The 25,595-nt window shown below is 44.5% G+C and overlaps 2 protein-coding genes across 2 annotated transcripts in view; one reads left to right on the top strand and one right to left on the bottom strand.

Annotated features, from left to right (window-relative positions):
* DTYMK (deoxythymidylate kinase) overlaps nt 1-2,991 on the bottom strand; it is a 35,953-nt gene extending 32,962 nt beyond the window's left edge. Inside the window, exons 1-2 of the mRNA XM_069727706.1 lie at nt 2,729-2,991; nt 248-356 (exon numbers count right to left, since the gene is read on the bottom strand). Of these exons, the coding sequence (XP_069583807.1) occupies nt 248-356; nt 2,729-2,858 (239 nt within the window). The 5' untranslated portion in view covers nt 2,859-2,991. The remainder of the gene's footprint in view (nt 1-247; nt 357-2,728) is intronic.
* Nucleotides 2,992-3,131: 140 nt separating this feature from the next.
* Nucleotides 3,132-24,946, top strand: ING5 (inhibitor of growth family member 5). Its single transcript, XM_069727705.1, has 8 exons — nt 3,132-3,304; nt 17,645-17,716; nt 17,948-18,114; nt 18,551-18,662; nt 18,771-18,858; nt 21,313-21,448; nt 21,626-21,687; nt 22,145-24,946. Exons 1-8 carry the CDS (start codon nt 3,268-3,270, stop codon nt 22,179-22,181), a joined length of 711 nt encoding a protein of 236 aa, XP_069583806.1. The 5' UTR covers nt 3,132-3,267; the 3' UTR covers nt 22,182-24,946.
* The last annotated feature ends 649 nt before the right edge of the window (nt 24,947-25,595 follow it).

The raw sequence follows: 25,595 nt of genomic DNA, 5'->3' as shown, positions 1-25,595 counted from the left end.
TGACCGTGATTTAGCAGAGAGGAGGTTAAGTCAGATGAATGTACTAAAACTTAATCCACAATGGGTTACAAATTATAGTGGAAAACTACACCATGAGCAACTTGGGCTGCCAAAATCTAATAACTTAATAATTTGGCTGCATTTTAACCACATATCATTACTATGTCTGGTGCACGATTTTAAGTATATGTGCGATTATTGCTTAAAATGACAAAATAAAAAAAGACAAAAACCATTTCACTCGTACACATGTTCCCATCGATTTGCAGAAAACAGCAGATGAACCGTATGATCTTCAATGTTACTTTTTTTCTCAAGGTAGGAACCAACAAGTCGACCAATTTCTGTTGTTCGCTCTAAAAAAACAAAACACAGAATTACTGCTCATAGCATGCACAGATGGCTATAGTTTCAGTCTACAATAATTAGTTTTCAGATTTCCTGTTATGTAGTTTACATTCTCTTCCTAGTTTCAGTCATCTCGTATAATGTGCACATGCCGGAGAGACTGCCGTCTACACTGGGCCGATCTTCTCATTCATACACAACATGATGTTTTATTATAAATTAGTGATGTTTTTATCATCGAATTCAACAATTTGTGTCAGAAAAAATTGCAATTAACCTGTGTTTGGGATCGTTGTCATGTTGAAACGTACAAGTACATCCCATGCGCAGCTTCCGGGCTGATGAGTGCAAATTTGCCTCCAGTATTCGCTGATCACATGCTACATTCATCTTTCCTTCAACTTTGACCAAGTTTCCTGTGCCTTTGTAGCTCACACATTGCCAAAACATCAGTGATCCACCTCCATGCTTTACAGTAGGAATGGTGTTCCTTTCATCATAGGCCTTGTTGACCTCTCTCCAAATGTAACATTTAGGCTAGGTTCACATTGCGTTAGTGCAGTCCGTTCCAACGCATGCGTTAAACGGAGTGCGTTAATGCAAGTGCTGAAAAAGATCGCGTTATGCGATCGCGCAAATGCTCTATCTGCGCTAGCGGTAACGGACCCGGAAACGCTGCAGCCTGCGTCCGTCACAGAATGATGGCACGTCGCTAGCGCATGCCAATTATGGCATGCGTTGGCGATGCGCCCGATAATAGGGGTCAATAGCAGTGTTAATGGACTGCTTCACACCGCGTTGTAACGCAGTCCGTCTAACGAACTGCCATAAAGCAATGTGAACCCAGCCTTAGGGTTACAGTCAAAAAGTTCAATTTTGGTCTCATCACTCCAAATTACCTTGTTCCATCAGTTTTGAGGCTCGTCTCTGTGCTGTTTTGTGTATTGTAGGAGAGATACTTTGTGGCATTTGCGGAAAATTTGTTGGGAAAAATTGGGGGATTGGGACTTCATCACTAGCGATAAGTGGTGGGAACCAGACATCCTTCTTCTATCCTGTAAATAGTGTATGTTGTGTCTGCTTAGCTACCGAGGCCAAGGAATAGTATACTATGATGTTTGTAAGGAATCACTACCATTACATATACAAGGTTTCCATGCGTTATTAGGATGTACAGGACATATAATAGGGGTGAGTGAGTTTGCTTAAAGTGAAATTAGTTTGCTTCAAATTAAAATAAATAAAATAGTTTTCACTTTGCTGCTTGCCGGTCCCGAAATTCTCTTTGGCCTTCTTCACTCTGCACCAAGGCGTCATGCGCTTGTGGCGCCGTGTGTGACCAGAGGCGATCACCAGCCCACGGGTAACACACAATGTACAGACGTGATCTGTCGTGGCATCAGAGGAAAACTCAGCGCTGGAAGCCCTGGAGGACAGTGAAGAAGGCTGAAGAGGACGACAGGTCAGCGGAGAGAGGAGCCGATTATTCTTACACCCTCCATTTATTACAGTCTGGGCTTATTCCACTCCCAAATGTGAATGTCAGCCGCTCCGCTCTTCCCGAATACTTCTCCATTCCCAGTAACCCCTCGTGGTGCTCTTCCCGAATACTTCTCCATTCCCAGTAACCCCTCGTGGTGCTCTTCCCGAATACTTCTCCATTCCCAGTAACCCCTCGTGGTGATGACGCGCTCAGGAATGAAGACGATAGTAAGTAACCCTACAGCACTCGCTTCAATGCCAGCCACCAGGGGCCCACCCCGACCCCATATAACAGCCTCCACTCAGACTCCTCACCACAGCAAGGAGAGGAGCAGCAGATCCTTACTGCGCAGACTACAGGGGGTGTCCAGCATTGGAGACCATGCATAAACAGCGCCACCCGTGTTCCCAGGCCGTGTCTGGTACTGCAGCCGCATCCTGTGGGCGCTGCGCCTCCAATAAGGCTTCTTTCACACTAGCGTCGGAATCTCCCCGTCGCAGTGCGTCGGGGAGAGATTCCGACGCTAGCGTTTAGCGCATTGCACAATGGAGGCAGCGGATGCATTTCTCCGGCGCATCCGCTGCCCCATTGTAAGGTGCGGGGAGGTGGGGGCGGAGTTCCAGCCGCGCATGCGCGGTCGGAAAAAGCGGTCCGTCAGGAGCAAAAAACGTTACATGTAGCGTTTTTTGCTCCCGACGGTCCGCAGAAGCATGACGCATCCGTCGCACGACGGATGCGACGTGTGGCAATCCGTCGTCAATACAAGTCTATGGGGAAAAAACGCATCCTGCAAGCACTTTTACAGGATGCGTTTTTTCTGCAAAACGACGCATTGTGACGGATTGCAGAAAACGCTAGTGTGAAAGTAGCCTAAGGACCCAACACAGGGGCTCTCACCTGGGAAGCGCATGCCCTCGGCCTGGTAGCCGTTCTCCTTCAGCGCCTCCACCAGTCTTCGGGCCTGGGTGCTCTTTCCCGCCCTGTCCGCACCCTCTAGGACAATGAGAGCGCCGCGGCGTGCAGCCATTCTCCGGTCACTGCTGTACGGAGACCACAACTATGTGACGTCAGTCCCTGTCCGTTCGCAATTCCCGCACACACTCGTGAGCCAATCAGAAGTGGCCCTACTTGGCGCGCTCCAATGATCTCACAGAGCGTGCAGGCCGCACTAAACCCTGTGCAACAGTTATTAGCCAATAGAAACTGCGCACTGCCCTAACAACGCACCAATCACTGAGGTGAACGAGGGCGGGCTCTAAAGGAAGGAGAAATCCCAGCCCCGCCCCCTTGCACAGAGCGCGGGCAGTCTATCCTAATGAATATTAATCAGGCAGTTGGCCAATCCGAGTCGCCGGAAGCGCACTGCTCATGAATAATCTAGCGAGTCTCTGAGCGGGATTCAGATCTGAGGAAGGAAACGCTCGCACTTTGCTAACATGGCGACTGCGATGTACCTCGAACACTACCTAGACAGTGAGTACGGGTGCGGGGGAGGTGAACGGGCTGAGTACACGGGTGTGTTATTGCGTGAGGTGGAGGGAAACTGAGGGTTAATAAGAATCCACCGAGCGGGTTATTAAAAGTGCGTCACCGCCTTGCGGGCGCGCACTCCTTGCAGGCAGTGGTGCGTGATGACGTATGAGGGCTTACGTAATTTTTCTGAACACGTAAAACTTTATTGAAATCGCTTAGTGTCCGTTACTGCGCCACTGTTATCATAGGGAATAAGGGAAGGCCACGACCCCTGGCTGCGGTGCGGTATTACCGGCTGCGGTGCGGTATTACCGGCTGCGGTGCGGTTTTACCGGCTGCGGTGCGGTATTACCGGCTGTGGTGCGGTGATCCTTGGTGTACGCCATCTTTATCCAATTTGTAGGGTTCCCCTCCCAGCACCCCACTATCAGCTGGTGGCGGCTCCCTTGTGGCCGTTATTGGGTACTGCAGCTCAGCTCCCATTACTGTGCCAGCTGCTGAGCTGCAGTACCTTAGAACGGCCACAACAGGGTGAGTGGAGCTGTTGTGCCCTGACTGTAGGAGCAACCTTCATTTTAATTTTTATTTCATTCATTGATAATACACATGCTCATAAGCAACTGTGTAATATGTCTGATCAGAGGATTTTGCTTCTTCCTCCACCAGGACTGAGCAGTCATTTTCGAAATTCTCCATTCTGGGTTCAGCTCTGTGTTTAGTGAAGACAGATTACATCACTGAAAGAGGAGATGGTACTTGGTAGTGATAAGATTGTATGTATATGGGGGGGACGGGGCTAGAGGCAGAGCTCCTCCCCATCTACATAGAATCTTTATCAGCACCAACTGCCATCTCCATGATGAACCGTAATGGTCTGACTCCAGCACGTCCCCTCATCTAGATCAGTGTGAACATCGCTGGTGTTGATGAATAGTTCCACTACACCAAGACTATTACACTAATCTTATCTGATAGCTAAGTACCCCCACACCATGACCAGACCACATACTACAACCACATAGCGACCGAATAATACCACCATACTGATCATTAACATAAACCACAGAGCTAATACTCCCACCAGTGACACTACACACAGGAGCTCTGTATACAGCACAGGTCAGTTCAGTGACACTTTCAAATGAAGGAATTCATTTTTGCTTTTCGTCATGTGCCATGATCTCTGCAGACAGAAACACGCTTATATCTATAACTGTTCACTTTTATAGCACCCTTCACACTTTTACACCATGCAATGATGCTGCTCTGGTTCCCTGCACAGTGACAGTACTTCCATTTAGTTCCTCCCATAGAAGCAGTATCCACAAAAATGTATTAGAGTAGTGTTGTCTCTGCTTGTAGAAGCCATTGTGGATCTCTGCACCACAATGCATTTCAAGTTAATGTGCGTCAGAGGACACAAATCCAGCTGAAATGGGCATCAGCGGGCCCCCTCTCTCCATGGGCCCAGTTGTTGACGTCCTCTTCCTCAGTGGGTCGCCGTCCTCTTCCTCAGCAGGCCCCCTCTCTCCATGGGCCCAGTTGTTGACGTCCTCTTCCTCAGCAGGCCCCCTCTCTCCATGGGGCCCAGTTGTTGACGTCCTCTTCCTAAGCAGGTCCCCTTTCTCCATGGGGCCCAGTTGTTGACTTCCTCTTCCTCAGCGGGTCGCCGTCTTCTTCCTAAGCAGGTCCCCTTTCTCCCTTGGCCCATTTGTTGACGTCCTCTTCCTCAGCGGGTCGCCGTCTTCTTCCTAAGCAGGTCCCCTTTCTCCCTTGGCCCATTTGTTGACGTCCTCTTCCTCAGCGGGTCGCCGTCTTCTTCCTAAGCAGGTCCCCTTTCTCCCTTGGCCCATTTGTTGACGTCCTCTTCCTCAGCGGGTCGCCGTCTTCTTCCTAAGCAGGTCCCCTTTCTCCCTGGGCCCATTTGTTGACGTCCTCTTCCTCAGCGGGTCGCCGTCTTCTTCCTAAGCAGGTCCCCTTTCTCCCTGGGCCCATTTGTTGACGTCCTCTTCCTCAGCGGGTCGCCGTCTTCTTCCTAAGCAGGTCCCCTTTCTCCCTGGGCCCATTTGTTGACGGCCTCTTCCTCAGCGGGCCCCCTTTTCTCCCTGGGCCCAGTTGTTGACGGCCTCTTCCTCAGAGGTTATTTTCAGTAAACAGCATTTCCTGTATACAGCCTTACATCACTATTATCCAATCCATTGCTTATCCACATGATTAGTGACAACTGCTCCGTATATTTACATACTGGTAACTCAATGAAAAGACCCCATTATTACCTCAGCTCAATACATTAAACCAATGAAATGACTATAATTAAGTAGAAAGCGTCCATTCGGCTGTCGTGCTGTATGTGTTATCATAGCTAGACGCAACCTGAAAACCCATCTCTTCTGGAAAGCCTACAATAACCAATCCACCGCTGCCAGAGCCGCCGCCTCACCGCCGCCAGAGCTGCCGCCGCCTCCTCACCCCTACCTTCTGTCTTTTCCCCACTATCCTGAAGAATGTAAGTCCGCAAGGACAGGGTCCTCTCCCCTCTGTACCAGTCTGTCATCGTAAATTTGTGTACTGTAAATGATATCTATAACCCTGTATGTACGGTAACCCCTTTCTCATGTACAGCACCATGGAATTAATGGTGCTATATAAATAAATAATAATAATAATAGCTATGTCGGCAACATTTGGTAGCCGGGCCGCACTCCTGTATTACTTCCTAATTTACGGCCTCCACCTAAGGCCGGAGTCACACTACAGCGAGATACGGCCGAGTCTCGCAGGTTAATACCAAGCTCTGGCATCGGCACTCCGGAGCAGACTGTGCAGCTCCATGTATTGCTATGCGGCCGCACGCTCCGCTCTGGAGTGCCGGTGCCAGAGCTTGGTTTTAACCTGTGAGACTCGGCCGTATCTCGCTGTGTGTGATCCCGGCCTAATGCAAATATCTGCAGTGTCAGACTCCTTGGAGCATAATGTCACCTTTTTAGGGTATGTTCACATGATGCTTTTTGCCATCTTGCTGTTTTTTATGCATTTTTAGTTAAAACATAAAAAAAAGCTGAGCAAAATTGCTGAAATAAATGACGACATACAGTGGTTTAAAAAAAAACAAACTCACCGTGTGCCTGAGATTTTAGAAATCTCACTTATTCTGCTGTGGAGTTTTTATTCCGCACAAACGTTACATGTGAACGAGCCTTTAGCGGTGGAAACAATACTACAATATCCACTGTGCGCAGGGACACTATAAAGCAGGAGTGTTTTATTTATTTTTTTTCTACCAAGGGCCATTTGGATATTTATACCATCCTTCGGGGGCCGTACAAACGCCGCCCACAAAGTACATCCTGACTCTGGCACTGGTGTCAAGAAGGATGTAATGTTTCATTGCATGCCCTTCAGTGGTCAGTAGTGAACACTGTGTGTGTGTGTGTGTGTGTGTGTGTGTGTGCGTGCGTGCCAACAGAGCAAGAAGAAATTAATGAGCTGGTGACAATCAAAATACACCTCCCTCCCAAGAATGCGGTCCTGAGAATCTGCCCGGGGGGCCTGATAAAAGGTCATCGAGGGCCGTAAATGGCCCTGGGGCCTGAGGTTCCCCACCCCTGCTATAAAGCATAGGGTAAAAATATATATAAAGTGCTCTCAGTCTGAGACAAAATAGGAATCTTGTGGGTGTCATAGCTTTTAAAGGCTAACAAAATATAGTGAATGATGTTACAAAGCAAGCTTTAAAGAGGGCTTGCGTCTCTTCATCTAGCTGGTATAACAAAATATTTGAAGAAACTCAATTATATACAGTAATGAGCACAGGCAAGGTGTGATACATGGACATTTAAATTAAACAAACACTGAGCTTAAAGAGAGAGTCCTTAAAGGAACCTGTCACCACGAAAATCGCGGGTGAGGTAATCCCACCGGCATCAGGGGCTTATCTGCAGCATTCTGTAATGCTGTAGATAAGCCCCCGATGTTACCTGAAAAAGGAGAAAAAGACGTTAGATTATACTCACCCAGGGGCGGTCCCACTGCTGGTCAGGTCGGATGGGCGTCTCTGGTCCGCTGCGGCGCCTCCATCTTCTTTCCATGACGTCCTCTTCTGATCTTCAGCCACGGCTCCGGCGCAGGCGTACTTTGCTCTGCCCTGTTGAGGGCAGAGGATAGTACTGCAGTGCGCAGGCGCCGGAAAGGTCAGAGGCCCGGCGCCTGCGCACTGCAGTACTTTGTCTGCTCTCAACAGGGCAGAGCAAAGTACGCCTGCGCCGGAGCCGTGGCTGAAGATCAGAAGAGGACGTCATGGAAAGAAGATAGGAGACGCCCATCCGACCTGACCAGCAGCGGGACCGCCCCTGGGTGAGTATAATCTAACGTCTTTTTCTCCTTTTTCAGGTTACATCTGGGGCTTATCTACAGCATTACAGAATGCTGCAGATAAGCCCCTGATGCCGGTGGGATTACCTCACCTGCGATTTTCGGGGTGACAGGTTCACTTTAATTAGGTAAGGTTAGACAAGTGGTGTGAAAGTTTCATGGACCCCATATGCATGTGAGATCAAAGGGCTGGTGGTGCCTTCATTGTTTTTGAAGGAAATTGTTCAGATTTGGTAGTGGGCCATAAATCCTCCTGACAAATTGAGTCCTGTGTGTATAGAATCAAAGATGGTGATGAATTTATCTTCCTAAACCCTTTGATGTTTCTGTGATTTGAAGTTGCCTTTCAAAATGACAACTTTCATATTGTCTGTTGTGTCCTGGACCACAGAAATGTTTGGCCACAGGTAAATGGATTTTTTTTGTCTGTAATTGTATGACGATGAGACCTCATCCTTGCTCTCAGCCTCTGTCCTGTTTCTCCAACATAGAGGCCGCCCACAGGACATATATTGCATAGAATTAAATACACCACATTGGAAGAGGAACATGTGAATGTCCCGGGGATCTTATAGTCCTGCTGTGTGTTGGGGATTTGGATCTTGTCGTTGGTCTCTACATGAATGCAGGTTTTGCATCTCCTCCCATTGCAAGGATATGTCCCTCTTGGTGAATCTGAGGGCATTGAACTTTGGATCATGATGTTTCTTAAATTAGGAGGTTGCCTGTAACACGGCAAGGGGGTCTTTGAATAATATTTTTAAGCGGTCATCCTTGTGTAGGATATGGTGACGTTTCTTAGCTGTTTTTCTCAGTATTTCAAGCTGTGGGTTGTAGGTCACTACCAGAGGTACACGATGATTTTCCTCTTTTTTTTTTTTTTCCGTATTGAAGTACTTGACTTCTAGGGTCCTTGTGGCTCTAATGATCTGATCATCAATGGAGGCGGGATGGTAACCTTGATTTAAAAATGACATTTTCAGTTGGGTTAGGTGTTCATCCCTGTCCTTAGGACTATAACAGATATGGTTATATCTGAGGGCTGTAGACAATGGACTTTTTAATGTGTTTAGGATGGAAACTGTCCCATCTGAGGTATGTGGGACGGTCAATTGGTTTTCGATACACTGATGTTTGGAGCGAACCATATTGGACTTTTATGGTGGTGTCTAGAAAGTTGATTTTTATTTTTGAGTGGTTCAATGTCAAGTTTATGGTAGGGTGAAATTTGTTGAATTTTTCATGGAAATTTAGAAGTTCTTGTTCGGACTCAGTCCAGATTATTAAGATGTCATCGATATAACGGAAATAGACAAAGGGTTTGATGGAGCAGGATGTTAAAATGTAATTTTTCCAGTGTAGCCATGAAGAGGTTGGCATACTGGGGTGCCGTTTTACTTCCCATAGCGGTGCCCGTGCGTTGTAGATATACCGTATATACTCGAGTATAAGCCGAGAATTTCAGCCCATTTTTTTTTTTTTTTTAGGCTGAAATTTCCCCTCTCGGCTTATACTTGAGACATTCCCAGGGGTCGGCAGGGGAGGGGGAGCGGCAGCTATCTAATCATACTCACCTGCTCCTGGCGTGGTCCCTGGACGTCCCTGGTTCTCCGGGCGCTGACAGTTTCTTCCAGCGTTGAGCGGTCACATGGTACCGCTCATTACAGTAATGAATATGGACCGACTCCACTCCCTTAGGAAGTTAGCAGTTACGTAGTATATAGCACAGCCCACGCAGTATATAACACAGCCCACACATTATATAACACAGCCCACGTAGTATACAGCAGTGCGGGCACCATATCCATGTGAAAAAAAAGAATTAAAATAAAAAAGTTACACACTCACCTTCCGTCGTCCACCGAAGCTGTCCCGCTCCTCGCGATGCGGCCGACAGCTTCCGTTCCCAGAGATGCATTGCGAAATTACCCAGTGACACCGCTAAGTCATCTGGGTAATTTCGCAATGCATCTCTGGGAACAGAAGCTGCCGGCCGCATCGCGAGGAGCGGGAAAGCTGCAGAGGCGACGGAAAGTAAGAATAGCATGATGATTTTTTTTTTTTTTTTAACATATCTTTTTACTATTGATGCTGCATAGACCGCATCAATAGTAAAAAGTTGGTCCAGGATGGGGCGACACACTGGTGCTGACTGGAGGGGAGTAGGGAGGGGCCAATTCGCGGTTGGAATAAGCCTGTCGTTAATTGGTCGCCCAATCAGCGACGCAGAATTTCCGTTCCGGAAGTTGGTTACAAACAGACGGAAGTACCCCTTAGACAATTATATAGATAGAATCGGGCCACCATCTAGTCTAATGCATCGGGTATTCTAGAATCTGTATGTAGTTTATTTACAAAGTTTTCAGAATAATGCAATTTACACACAGGATTCGGCCGGCCGCGAGCAATTAGCAAAGCGTGGTTCAAATTGCCACGTAGTATATTGCCCAGCCACGTAGTTTATTGCACAGCCAACGTAGTATATTGCTCAGCCACGTAGAATATAGCCCATCCACGTAGTACACTGCCCATCCACGTAGTACACTGCCCATCCACGTAGTACACTGCCCATCCACGTAGTACACTGCCCATCCACGTAGTACACTGCCCATCCCTGTAGTACACTGCCCATCCACGTAGTACACTGCCCATCCACGTAGTACATTGCCCAGCCACGTAGTATATAGCACATCCCACAAAGTATATAGCACAGCCCATGCAGTATATAGCAATGTAGGCTCCATATCCCTGTTAAAAAAAGCATTACAATAAAAAATAGTTATATACTCGCCCTCCGTCGGCCCCCCCGGATCCAGCCGAGGCGTTTACCGATGCTTCTCGCGACGCTCCGGTCCCAAGAGTGCATTGTGGTCTCGTGAGATGATGTAGCGGTCTTGCGAGACCGCTACGTCATCATCTCGTGAGACCGCAATGCATGGACCGGTCACCGAAGCGTCGCGAGCAGCAGGAAAGGCGCGGGAATTTGAGTATATGAGATTTTTTCTTTATTATTATTATTTTTAACATTAGATCTTTTTACTATTGATGCTGCATGGGCAGCATCAATAGTAAAAAGTTGGTCAAACAGGGTTAAGAGCAGCGTTAACGGAGTGTGTTACACCGCGGCATAACGCGGTCCGTTAACGCTGCCATTAACCCTTTGTGAGCGCTGACTAGAGGAGAGTATGCAGCGGGCACTGACTGCGGAGAGTAAGGAGCGGCCATTTTGCCGGCGGACTGTGCCCATCGCTGACTGGTCGCAGCAAAACAGCCACGACCAATCAGCGACTTGGGATTTCCGTGACAGACAGAAAGACGGAAGTGACCCTTAGACAATTATATAGTAGACTAGATGGTGGCCCGATTCTAACACATTGGGTATTCTAGAATATGTATATAGCAGCCACCCAGTGTATAGCACAGGCCACGTAGTATATAGGAGCCATGTAGTATATAGCAGACAAATACAACGTGGCCTGTGCTATATACTATGTGGCTGCTATATACAAACAAACAAACATACATACATATTGTAGAATACCTGATGCGTTAATACAGGCCACGCAATATAGAACAGTGGCCACGCAGTATATAACACAGCCCACGCAGTATATAGCAGCCACGCAGTATATAACACAGGCGACGTAATACATAGCACAGCCCACGCAGTATAATACACTGGCCAGGTAGTATATAGCAGCCACGCGGTATATTACACAGCTCACGTAGTATACAGCAGTGTGGGCACCATATCCCTGTTAAAAAAATAAATAAATAAAAAATTAAAATAAAAAATAGTTATATACTCACCTGCCGGGATCCAATCCAGCGAGGCTCTGGCGCAGGCGATGAGCGCGCGGCTGCCGCCATCTTCCATTCCCAGGATGCATTATGAAATTACCCACATGACTTAGCGGTCTCGCGAGACCGCTAAGTCTTCTGGGTAATTTCGCAATGCATCTCTGGGAACGGAAGATGGCGGCAGCCGCGTGCGGCTCAGCGGACTACCGAGGGTGAGTATAGCAGGTTTTTTTATTTTTTATTTTAACATTACATTTTTTTTTTACTATTGATGCTGCATAGGCCGCATCAATAGTAAAAAGTTGGGGACACACAGGGTTAATAGCGACGGTAGCGGAGTGCGGTACCCGCGGCATAACGCGGTCCATTACCGCTGGCATTAACCCTGAGTTAGCGGTGACCGGAGGGGAGTATGGAGCGGGCACTGACTGCGGGGAGTATGGAGCGGGCGCCAGGCACTGACTGCGGGGGGACGGAGTATGGAGCGGGCGCCGGGCACTGACTGCGGGGAGTAGGGAGGGACTAATCGGACTGTGCCAGTCGCTGATTGGTCGTGGCAGCCATGACAGGCAGCTGGCGAGACCAATCAGCGACGCGGGATTTCCGTTACGGAAGTTGAGGACAGAGAGACGGAAGTCCTTAGAGAGAGATAGATATATATATATATATATATATATATATATATATATATATATATATATATATATATATATATATATATATATATATATATATATATATATATATATATATATATATATATATACACACGCACGCACGATGGTGGCCCGATTCTAACGCATCGGGTATTCTAGAATATGCATGTCCACGTAGTACATTGCCCAGCCCACGTAGTATATTGCTCAGCCACGTATGTCACAGGTTAAAAAATAAACATATACTCACCTTCCGAGGGCCCATTGTAGTTCGGTCACGTGACCGTGACGTCATGGCAGGTCCTTCTCCCATACCATCCTTGGCACCGGAACCTGCCGGTTGCATGGAGCCAGGGTGGATAAAAATCAATGTTTTTTTTTTAAAAAAAATCGGATTTTTTTTATTTAAATCGGATTTTTTTCAATAAACTGCTTTTTGAGGAAAATATTTTACCATCCAAAGGTTCTTCCATCATGAGATAAAGCTGAGTTGTTTAACTCAGTAGAATAAAGGCTGTATATGTGTAACATTCACAATGCCATGCTCTTCCAGAGGTTTCTGTAGGATTAGTGGGCAGTTTCTCTCCTATATTATCACAGATGCTCGCTTTACTTACGCAGTTCTCAAAACTGAATTTGACTCCGCAGAGGTCCCAGCCTCTTCTTCACGTCAAAAATGTTACAACATGAACAGAGTTGAGAAAAAGACCTTAATCCTATTGTTCTACAAACCTATGAATACAGAATCAACCCCTTCAGTGCCAAGTCCAAGAAGTTAGACAATATTTTTCTGATTGTTTGGAGTGGAATAGATCTGCACAACACAAGAAGAATGTGAATCTAAGTGTGAGGAGGAGGAAGGGCAAGCAGACAAGAAAATGAAAGTGAAACTTTGAGCACAATACTGCAGCATAGCCACAGACAGACAAGTCTGGATCTGTTTGTGTGTACGATCTGAGGTTTGTTACATTCTTTCCTTATAATGGCAGCAGGCCGTAAAAGAGACCCAGTTTGGGAATATTTTAATGAAGCTCCTTCGCCTATCGGTAAGGCAGGCATGCGTGCAAAATGCAAACGATGCAACAAAGATGCAAGGCCTGGTGGCGCGAATGAGGCAACATCATGAGAAGTGCGGTGATGAAGATGACCAAAGAAACACTTCTGAACAGGCAGGATCTTCAGGTTGGTAAACATTTTTATTGAATCCTATTTCTAAAGACTGAACTGTCATGTGTGAGAAAAATTATATTTCTTATTATTACTGCATGTTACTGTCATTTGGTACAGTTATGAAGAAAAACAAATATTCCTTTTGGGGCAGGGGCAAGTGATGTGTTGTGTACAATAAGCAGAAATTGTATAAACAATAAAATAACAGCATTGACTTTTTTTGTTTAGGGGAATTCATGGATTCTGGAAACTATCCACCTCCAAGATCACCATCATCCTGTTCTACATTTTCAGAGTTATCCATCCAGGATAGTGCTTCATTAGCAGCAGCATCATCATCAGACACCCGCAGCCACATATCACCATCACTCAAAAGGAAGAAAAAACCTTTACCTCCTGGAACCACCATAGATAGGTTTGTGATAAGAACTAGCAGATTAGAAAAAGAGTTGATTGATGAAAAAATTGCCCAGTTTATTTATGCAACGAACTCTTCTTTCCGTCTGACTGAGAACCCACATTTCATTAATATGGTTCAGTCACTGAGACCAGGATACAGTCCACCCAGCAGAGCTGATGTTGCAGGGAAACTGCTGGATCAAGTGTATGACAGAGAAATGGAGCAATGTGCAACAGCTCTGGAGAGTAAAATTGTTAACCTAAGTATTGATGGGTGGAGTAATGTCCACAATGATCCTATTGTATGTGCTTGTATAACAACAGAAGAAGGTAAAGTCTTCCTTGCACAAACAACTGATACGTCAGGAAATGCACACACAGCAGAATACTTACAAGAAGTGGCAGTAAAAGCTATAACGACATGTGAACAAAAATTCAAATGTCTAGTACGCAGTTTGGTCACTGACAATGCTGCAAACGTATCCAAGATGAGAAGAGATTTAGAAGAGCAGGGAGGGAATACAAAGCTGCTAATAACATATGGTTGCAGTGCTCATTTGCTGCACCTCTTAGCCAAAGACTTAAGTGTTCCAGAAATAAAGGCTAATGTTGTTGAAATTGCTAAATACTTCCGTAATAATCATTTTGCTGCAGCAGCTCTGAAAAGGATGGGTGGAACCAAGCTAACGCTCCCACAAGATGTTAGCTGGAACTCTGTGGTGGACTGTTTTGAGCAGTATATCAAAAACTGGCCTATTCTGATGACACTTTGTGAAGAAAATCGAGATAAAATAGATGGCACTGTCACGGCCAAAATCCTCAACATTGGGCTTAAGAGAAATGTTGAACATATGCTGAGCTTCCTGAAACCCATCTCTCAAGCTTTAAACAAAATACAGAAAAATAGCTGTTTTATTGCGGATGCTGTTGAAATTTGGAAGGAACTGAGTGAACATTTAAAAACAGAACTACACATGGACAGAATTAAATTACAAGCAGTAAACAAACGAATGGGACAAGCACTGACTCCAGCTCATTTTTTGGCAAATATTGTCAGTATCCAATATCAGGGTCAAAACCTAAGTGCTGAGGAAGAGGAGTTAGCTATGACATGGGTATCCAGCAATCATCCATCTTTAATGCCAACTATAATAAACTTCAGAGCTAAGGGGGAACCATTCAAGAAATATATGTTTGCTGAAGATATTTTAAGGAAGGTCACACCAGTAAACTGGTGGAAGTCACTTAAGCGCTTGGATTTAGAGACTGTTCAAGTAATGATTTCACTTTTAACAGCAGTAGCTTCTTCTGCAGGCGTTGAAAGAATATTCTCTTCCTTTGGACTCATTCATTCTAAATTGAGAAATCGGTTGGGACCCAATAAAGCAGGAAAGCTTGTTTTTCTTTTCCAGATTATGAATAGGAACAAAGAAGAAGATGACGACAAGTGAGCTACAGAGGACAGCAGGGAGAGTAGTATTTAAGTTTTTCATGTGTCGGCTGGGCTGACAGTCTAAGTTTCTTATAATATATATATTTTTTGTTTAGCCAAATTAGTTAACAAACATGGATGTTTGTTTAAGCAAATAACTTATGCTGTAATGTTGTTATTGTTTCAGTTGAATAAATCTATTTAAATTGTTATTAAGGTCAGGATTATTTTTCTCCTTCCTAAGTACAACAGAACAGTGGTGTCCAAATATGAATGATTAACCCATTAAACTGGGGAGCAAAAAGTAATATAAAAAGTGATTCTAAAAATCTTCATCTACTTGCATGAACTAGTAGCAAGAACTAGTTTAGGTAGAAACTTTGATTTAAATCACTGATTTAAATCAAGCCTTACTGACTAGTGATTTAAATCGTGATTTAAATCAGTTAGATTTAAATCAAATCCACCCTGCATGGAGCTGTCACCGGAGCATCGCGAAAGGTGAGTATATAATGTATTTTTAATTTTTTTAAAATAATTTTTAGCATTAGATGTTTTTACTATTGACGCTGCATAGGCAGCATCAATAATAGAAACTTGGTCACACAAGGTTAATAGCGGCGGTAACGGAGTGAGTTACCCGCGGCATAACGTGGTCCGTTACCGCTGGCATTAACCCTGTGTGAGCGGTGACTGCGGGGAGTATGGAGTGGGCGCCGGGCACTGTCTACAGGGGAGTAGGGAGGGACTAATCGGACTGTGGCCGTCGCTGATTGGTTGCGGCAGCCATGACAGGCAGCTGGCGAGACCAATCAGTGACTTGGATTCCATGACAGACAGAGGCCGCGACCAATGAATATCTGTGACTGACAGAAAGATGGAAGTGACCCTTAGACGTATATATATATATATATATACACTACATGGTGGCCTGATTCTAACGCATCGGGTATTCTAGAATATGCATGTCCACGTAGTATATTGCCCAGCCACGTAGTATATTGCACAGAGCCACGTAGTATATTGCCCAGCCACATAGTATATCGCCCAGTCACGTAGTATACAGCACAGAGCCACGTAGGATATTGCCCAGTGACGCACTATATTACCGAGCCACGTATGTCACAGGTTAAAAAATAAAAAATAAACATACTCACCTAACGATCCGAGGGCCCCTTGTAGTTGAACATACTCACCATTCTTGTCGCTGCTCCTCGGCGTCCCGTCTCTCCGCTTTCTGGGATCCAACGGCGCTGTGCAGATGGGTGCGCGGCTGCCACCATCTTGCATACCCAGGATGCTTTGCGAAATTACCCATATGACTTAGCAGTCTCGCGAGACCACTAGGTCTTATGGGTAATTTCGCAAAGCATCGCTGGGAAAGGAAGATGGTGGCGGGCGCGAGCGGTTCAGCGGACAACGGAGGGTGAGTATAGCAGGTTTTTTGTTTTTTTATTATTTTTTAACATTACTTTCTTTTACTATTGATGCCGCATAGGCAGCATCAAGAGTAAAAGGTTGGGGACACACAGGGTTAATAGCGGCGGTAACGGAATGCGTTACCGCCGGCATTAACCCTGTGTTAGCGGTGACCGGAGGGGAGTATGGAGCGGGCGCCGGGGACGGTGCGGTGAGTAAGCAGTGGAGCGCCGGGGACACTGACTGCGGGGAGTATGGAGCGGCCGTTTTCTTCCGGACTGTGCCCGTCGCTGATTGGTCGTGGCTGTTTTGCGGCGACCAATCAGCGACTTGGATTTCCATGATAGACAGAGGCCACGACCAATGAATATCCGTGACAGAAGGACAGACTGAAGTACCCCTTAGACAATTATGTATATAGATATAGATAGGGTGGCATGATGCGACCTCTAGTGGTCAACATAAATATTACAACATATTTAAACCAGTCACCTAGTAGTTCTATAGGGATAATATAACCATACATGAGACTAATTCATTATCATAGACTGTCCCTCATTTAGTGGTTAATACTTCAGACTACTTGGATATATTTAATAAAACAAAAACTCTATATTATATTTGTTATGCGAAGCATCAAGAAAACGGTGCGATATTTCTAAAGAACCATTTCTGATATGCACAGAATTTGCTTCTTAGTTCCCTAATTCTTAGTGCAGTACTGAATGTACACCCCTTTTAGTAGCAGCAGGTGCCTCTGACGCTGCTCCACCACCCTGTGGTGGGAGGTTGGAGGTGTGGGTGCTCTTACTACTGTAAGGTACATTTATGTGTTTTCACATTTAAAATTCTATACTTAGACAAAAAAAATCTAAAACTGAAGGGTAATGATGTGTGATATAAGCACTAACGCCGGAGTTTACTAGAAGCGACTGCACCCTGTTATTCTGTAGCTTAACGACTGTAATTGCTTAGAAATTGGTACAGGACGTCATCCACTGTGCTGCGGGTTATATCCATTCGTAAGTAACATTTTTCATAGAAATCAAACTTTTTTTTTTTTTATTAATTTTTTTTTTTTTTTTTTTTAAGGTATAGAAAATTTACCATGTGAACTCCAAAGAAATTTCCAACTTATGAGTGATCTAGATCAGAGGACAGAGGGTATGTTCTTTATATTTAATTTAAAGGTGTTGTCGTTATGATATTGATGGATACCTTGCCTTAAAATCTTTAGTCCGGCATCCCCACCGGAAACCAGATTGTAATTAAACTTTAGAGCAATTTAAGCCTCTGGTCCGTTCTGTTGTAGGGTAAATGATTTTTCCTTGAAGCTTACACATCACTCATGAATTAAAGTTGTATTTATGTTAAAATTGTAATACTTATTTACAGATAAAAAGAAAGAGATCGATACATTGGCCAGTGAGTATATCTCCAAGGTGCGGGACCTCACTCCTGAACAGAGGGTGCAGCATCTACAGCGTATCCAGAATGCTTACAGCAAGTGCAAAGAGTACAGTGATGACAAAGTGCAGCTGGCCATGCAGACCTATGAAATGGTAAGAATCCATGTATTAGATCCTGGGAGCACGGGTGGCAGCAGCACATTATACTCCAAGGCCACCTTTATATGGCGGTTTTTGTAAGAGATGACGAGGAGTGGTTGTGTAACATTGACGATGCCCGAGCCACTCCATCTATTGGTGGGTTCCTATTAAATTTACGAATACTGGTGCCTGTATATGGATATTTCTATTTCCAGATGACACAATAGCTTCTACAAGACTATGGAGATTCAGCCTTTGCCTTACAAGCGTGCGTGTGCGTGCGTGCGTGTGTGTGTGTGCCCGCTTGCGTGGGTAGAATCACTGCCCAGATGTCTCTTAGAAATGGGTGTACCCCCACACTTGTTCATCCGTTTGTTCTTTAGCTGAGTGCGTGTATGTTTTCAATAGTGACAAAATTAGGCAATTTGTGTCTTTGGTGTAATTAAAGGTGGATAAGCACATCAGGCGTCTGGATGCCGATTTGGCACGATTTGAAGCTGACCTCAAGGAAAAACTAGAAGGCGCAGAGTTTGACAGCTCGTCTGGACGTGGTGTGAAAAGTGAGACTCTCATTTCCAACAGTTGGCACTGCCAGATTTTGTGCATAAATACCGTAGGTGTCTAGATTTAAGATTTTTTGGGGGCCTATTTTACTATGTTTTGAACAGAGAATCGTGGTCAGAAGGATAAGCGCGGATCCCGAGGCCGCCGGGTATCTGAAGAAGATACAGTAAAGAAAAAGAAATTAAAAGGAGGGTAAGTCAAATTAATCTTTTAAAGGGAAACTGTCAGAAGGTTTCTGCTATGTAATCTGAGAGCAGCATGATGTAGGGGATGAGACCCTGATTCCAGGTATGTCTCACTTACTAGTCTGCTTGCTTTCATTTTAATACAATCGCTTATCTGCTGCAAATCTAGCAGTTCTCAAATGCTGAGCCCACTATACCCAGCCCTGGTTTGTACACTGCATAGACAGAAAGCTGCTAGTCCGAGATGGGTGCAGCACAGTGGCTCAGTGGATAGCACTGCAGCCTTGCAGCGCTGGAGTCCTGGGTTCTAATCCCACCTTGGACAACATCTGCAAGGAGTTTGTATGTTCTCCCCGTATTTGCGTGGGTTTCCTCCAGGTTCTTCGGTTTCCTCCCACATTCCCAAGACATACTGATAGGGAATTTAGATTGCAGTTGCCATGGAGCCACGAGACACATAGTCCTCTAATGGTAATATCCTGCTGATAAAACAGTGATTTTTATTGCAACTGCAACATGCAGCCTAGTAAGTGGCACATTGCTGGAATCAGGGTCTCGGCCCCTACATCATATTGCTCTCAGAATACATAGCGAAAACCATCTGACAAATTTTCCTTAAAGGAAATGAATGCCCCCTGTTAAGCTGTAAACTCTTATACTCCTCTTCGGTGTTGGCACTCGCTTCCCTAAGGCTGTGTGCACATGTTCAGGATTTTTAAAACCATGAAAAAAACGCATACATTAAGCATCCTATTTTTAGAATGCAATCCACATTTTTTTTGCACATGTTGCGGTTTTTTTTCCGCAGCAGAATCGCATTTCGGGAAAAAAAAAAATTCATTCTTTGTGCAGAATCGCCGGGATTCCGCACACATAGGAATGCATTGATCCTCTTACTTTCCGCTTGTGGCTATGCCGACCATGCAGGAAGTAAGTGGATCATGTGCGGTTGGTACCCAGGGTGGAGGAGAGGAGACTCTTCTCCAGGCCCTGGGAACCATATAATTGTTAAAAAAAAAAAAAATAAAGAAAGAAAATTAAAAATCGTGATATTCTCACCTTCCGGCGTCTTCTGCAGTCTTCCCGCTCCTTTCGATGCTCTCGCGAGACCGCTACATCATCACAGGTCATTCTCGCAATGCATTACTGGGAACGGGATCATCTGGAACGCTGCAGGGGACGCCGGAAGGGGAGAATATCACGATTTTTTTTATTTTTTTAAATTATTTTTAACATTAGATCTTTTTACTATTGATGCTGCATACACTATGTTTAAGTGTGACCAACCTGTCAATAAGTTTTCCAAGCGATGCTACAGATTGCTTGTAAAACGCTAGTGTTTAGCGGGAGTTCCGGAATTGCCAAGGAAATTTCCGTGGCAATTCCGGACGTGTGCACATAGCCTTAGGGTCACGTGTGGTTGTTAAAGGGAACCTGTCACCCCGTTTTTTCAGATTGAGATAAAAATACTGTTAAATAGGGCCTGCGCTGTGCGTTACAATAGTGTACGTAGTGTACCCTGATTCCCCACCTATGCTGCGAAATACATTACCAAAGTCGCCGTTTTCACCTGTCAATCAGGCTGGTCAGGTCAGGTGGGTGTGGTGACATCGCTGTTTCTTCCCCAGCTTTCCGTTGGTGGCGTAATGGTGTGCGCATGTCCAAGTGCCGAATCCACTGTGCGCAGGTGAAGAAACAGCGCGCGATCTGCGCTATTACCCCTGTCATCGGTGGGGGTGGCCATCTTCCTGAGGCCGCGCGTGCGCAGATGGAGTGCTCTGCTGCACGGGGCTTCAGGAAAATGGCCGCGGGATGCCGCGCGTGCGCAGATGGAGATAGCGGCGGCCATTTTCCCAAAGCCGAGTTTGCATCTCGGCTTCAGGAAAATGGCCACCGCGATCTCCATCTGCGCACGCGCGGCCTCAGGAAGATGGCCACCCCCACCGATGACAAGGGTAATACCGCAGATCGCGCGCTTTTTCTTCACCTGCGCGCAGTGGATTCGGCACTTGGACATGCGCACACCACTACGCCACCAACGGAAAGCTGGGGAAGAAACAGCGATGTCACCACGCCCACCTGACCTGACCAGCCTGATTGACAGGCGAAAACGGCGACTTTGGTAATGTATTTCGCAGCATAGGTGGGGAATCAGGGTACACTACATACACTATTGTAACGCACAGCGCAGGCCCTATTGAACAGTATTTTTATCTCAATCTGAAAAAAACGGGGTGACAGGTTCCCTTTAAATCACGTGGGCCCAGTGCCCAGTTATCGCCGGCGACACAGTCCCCGCCTTCAGACAAATCGAACATCATCAGGAAGTCAGAGATCAGCCATAGTTCTGACTTTCTGTGACCTAATGTTCGATTACCTAAACGTAGAGTTGCGTCTTCTCATTAGGTTTTGAATCACTCTGATTTTGGCCATTGTGATTGGGTTATGCTTTTTCCTACAGGCCAGTCTTTTCAGATGCGGTTCTATCTGTGCATCCTTCCGATGTCCTTGATATGCCCGTGGACCCCAATGAGCCTACATACTGCCTGTGTCACCAGGTGTCCTATGGAGAAATGATTGGCTGCGATAACCCAGATGTAAGGATTGTGTATATCATATCACTTCTAATGGACAATAAGTCATATTGAAATTTTATAGCCAATTTTATACCAAAATGCACACTAGTGTCAGTCTAATGTCTAACAGGTAAAAATAAATATATTTATATAATTTAGGCATAGATCATAGTCTCACAGAATTATTTCTGTCTTTAGTGTCCCATTGAATGGTTCCATTTTGCCTGTGTAGATCTCACTACTAAACCAAAAGGAAAGTGGTAAGTTCTGCATTTTTATATTTGTTACCAGTTGTTTAATAATCATATACTAGTAGGTATTGGTAAATATATAAGCTGCATCATAACCTTCATTATTGGCGGTACTATTTAGTACATCGTGGGTGTGGGGTCATATGTCTGTGATGCCTATGGGGTTTTTTGTGGGGATCACGCACTTTTACAATTCTATCTGACATATAGCAAGATAGAAAAAGTGAGTGTTGCAGCTGCTTTCTACCTACCGTCATTGTCTCCTAGTCCTTTCCAGCAATGAGTATATTGGGTACGATTAGTTTCTGCCATTAAAAACCCATTTTGTGTGGATGCAGTTGTTTCTTTCGCTTGTAAATGAATTTCTGCAAATCTTATTCAGATGAATAGGACAGGCCAGCTAACTGACCACATGTGAATACTCTCTTTTATTATCCTTTTCACAGTATTTTTTTTTCTCTCTTAGGTTTTGTCCACGCTGCACTCAGGAGCGAAAGAAATGAACACAACACCACGACCTTTATCAGATTCGTCCTTATTACTACCACATACTTTTGTTCTTGCATCATTTTTACCACTGGACGGCTTCCTAAAGATTAAAGGTGGAAGCAACAGATTCTTACCAAATCCACAACCCTCTTCCTAGGGAGAGAACAGTTGCACATTTGGATTGGTACTGCTATAATTTTTTTTTTTTTTTTTTTCATTTTATGTTACTGGAAGGGAGAGCAAAAGTAAACTGGGCATATCTTACTCCATGATTCCTGCTTAACCATGCCATGAATTCTATGTATGGTTAAGTGAACGCATGTTTCACGATGAAATAAAAATGTGATAATTTGTAAATTCATTGTATAGGGACGCTCTGTAAGACACAATATGCGCAAGTGCTGACTGTAAAATTTAATGCAAAATGCATGTATCTGTATTGCTAAAGCCCTGCCTCGAGCATGCGGCCTTGGACATTTAGGACATGTTCCCACATTGCATAACTGCTGCATGTTATTTTATTTTTTTTATTGTTTGTGTGTGCAAAAATCCGCATTTAACAGTCCAAGAAAAATGGATATAATTTTCTGAAAATTCATGGTCACTGTGCATTAAGACGCTGCTGATCTGCTCCTTTTTTGGTGTGGACGACACTCGCTCCCCCTCCCCATACAGGCTTTTATAGTGAGCCTGAAAAATGTATTAGAAAAAAAAATATTTGAATAATAGTTATATTCCTACATGAATTTAACCCCATAGGTTTTCTTGGCATTCAAAACTGCAAGTGATTGTATAAATTGTGGATTATTCTACATAAGCCAAATTCACATGACCTTAAACGTGCTGAGATTCAGGAGAGGGGAGTAAACTTAAGAGCCGTAAATCCTTATAGTGGTCCACATTTGGTTAAATGGCGATTGGGGATCCAAATATTGCAGCTGTTATATGGACCCTAAAAAGCAGCCATATTATGGTTGTTTTAAAAACCAGCTTTGCATTTATATTTGCACTATTTTCTATTTTATACAGACGAGTGCTGTGTATTAATCAACCACACTCTCAGTACCTGTATAATCCTAGCCTAATCCGGCAATCTGGAATGAGGATATCTTTAATGTTGAAATTCAGAATTTCTATGGTGTGTATAATAATAATAAATATATACATTAATTTGAAAGAGAAAGTATGCCCCGTGTGAAATGTACTTTTTTTTTTGTTTGGGCATGCTGCCCGTGAATTGCATGTATCAGGTACTGCCTGTTTGATTTGAACCATATTTGTGTAACTCTGAAATGCTCCTGAAGAGAGAAGAATATACCAGTAGGTTGAAAGCTGCTAGGGACAGGACCACACAGGAGACTAGTCAGACAAGCTGGTCTCTGGCGGCTTCTCCAGTCCCCTGGAATGACAGCGGGTGCAAGCCACCAGACTGGACTGGTCTCCCTTGTTGCTCGGTCTTCGGCGGCTATTTAACCTAGGTTTTTCCCTGAAGTGCCGCAGCTTTATATAGATATGTATGTGTGTGTTTGTTGTTGTTTTTTTTTTTTGTTTGTTTGTTTTTTTTTCTTCCATTACGTTGCCTTTCATATATTGTGTGAATAAAGAGGTTGTGCGGAATCTTTCTTTTGCATACTCTGATATCCAGCATGTAGATAAGCTTCTGCATGCCTCTTGGGTCTGATGCCCAGCAAATACCATGCACATGGTGTCTGATCCCTGTGTTGAACTTGCTAGGTATCCAACAGTTGCCTGTTCATGTGGCATCAGTGGTTTCACACTTTTGACATTCAAGCTCTAATTAGGGACTGCAATGTCGGGACCAGCCGCGTGCCTCCTGAAAATCTCGACAGCCTCATAAACCGAAGCGGCTGTTGAGTTTGGGTTTGGAGATCCACAGGCGGTCCAGATCTGATCATCTTTACTTGGACCATGAATGTCGAAGCGTGAAGGCAGCCTTACTGTTTCAGTTCTGACATACAAAGTCAAGGCGTAAGCTTGTGTTACCACTGTAAAACAATGCGATTATGCAGTCACAAGCGCATTCACATATTGTGTCTTATCCAAGAGTGACCTCTGATAATGTGAGCCTGGCGTATTCTGAGTGTAATTTCTCTATTTTGTGCGATAATTTTTAGTACAAGGGAGTCGAGTAGCATTCGGTCTCACATCGGAGTCAGACTTCCAGAACATCAATCCACATGGTGCAGCCACAATATTAATGTTACGTAGTGTTGACAATCAACATGCGCCATTGGCCCCCAACATGAGGACCTCGCTGAAGAGCTGATGGCTCCCCAGGAATGGGAAATGTTCTGTAAGTGGTATCACAGGTGTGGCAATGCTGTGTGGTGGGCTGCCATGAGACGGTGGTAGTGTGACCTGGCTCGCTTGGTTAATTTGTAATGCACCAAAGATCTATATCCCATCCAATCTGATTAAAATATATTTTAAATAGAGGTATACGGAGAAGATAAAGATGTGGATAATATATTTGATTTATAGAGGCCAATAAATTAATGTATTACACTGCTTCTGGGGGGCTTGGGTGTAGCTGCCCACTAGAAGATTCCTCTATATTGTATTAGAGTGCCAGTTTTATTTTTACATGTAAATACAAAAGATGTATATCTATATGGAGATTAGATTATATGTAAAAATCAGCTATAGTGGGCAATAGGAATTTTGCCAAGTTTGTTGTTCTTTCGAAAAGATGTGAAATCATTTATTTAGAGGGCTTCCACGTGGAAATGGTTTGAAGTAAAGTCATATATTCTATACATCGATGCCTCCTATTTTCCATATATTTCATAGTTTCTATTTTGACCATTGCACTAGTTCTAGATCCTCTGTATGAAATAGACCTGTCTCGAGATTTTACAATATAAAGTGCATACTTTACATAAATCTGAGACTTGATGATACTAGTGTCCTTTAAAAATCAATGTAAAAATGGCTGTGTAATCTTTTTGAAAGTTTTCCTGGTTTAATATTAAAATGGTAATTTTAGGAGTTCAGCTCTAGCCGGTCTTGAAAAATGAAAATACAGAATCCTCAAAGTACACCAGCCCCATCAGATCTAAGAGATCTACCATATTTGATCTATGGGAAGTATCTTACTGAAACACACACCCCATCTTTAGATGGCATAAAATAGGAAACACATATTACCTAATAATTAAATCTTCCCTGGTGATGTAAAGTAGTAGAAAGGTTAGGATTAGTGATGAGCGAGTATACTCATTGCTCGGGTTTTCTTGAGCACGCTCGGGTGGTCTCCGAGTATTTGTGACTGCTTGGAGATTTAGTTTTCCTCGCCGCAGCTGCATGATTTGTGGCTACTAGACAGCTTGAATACATGTGGGGATTCCCTAACAACTAGGCAACCCCCACATGTACTCGGGCTGGCTAGTAGCTGTAAATCATGCAGC

Source organism: Ranitomeya imitator, chromosome 5 (assembly GCF_032444005.1).
Source record: "Ranitomeya imitator isolate aRanImi1 chromosome 5, aRanImi1.pri, whole genome shotgun sequence".
NCBI classification, from domain to species: Eukaryota; Metazoa; Chordata; class Amphibia; order Anura; family Dendrobatidae; genus Ranitomeya; species Ranitomeya imitator.
The sequence above is the reverse complement of the archived record's forward strand: the minus strand, read 5'-3'. Positions and strand labels throughout refer to the sequence as shown.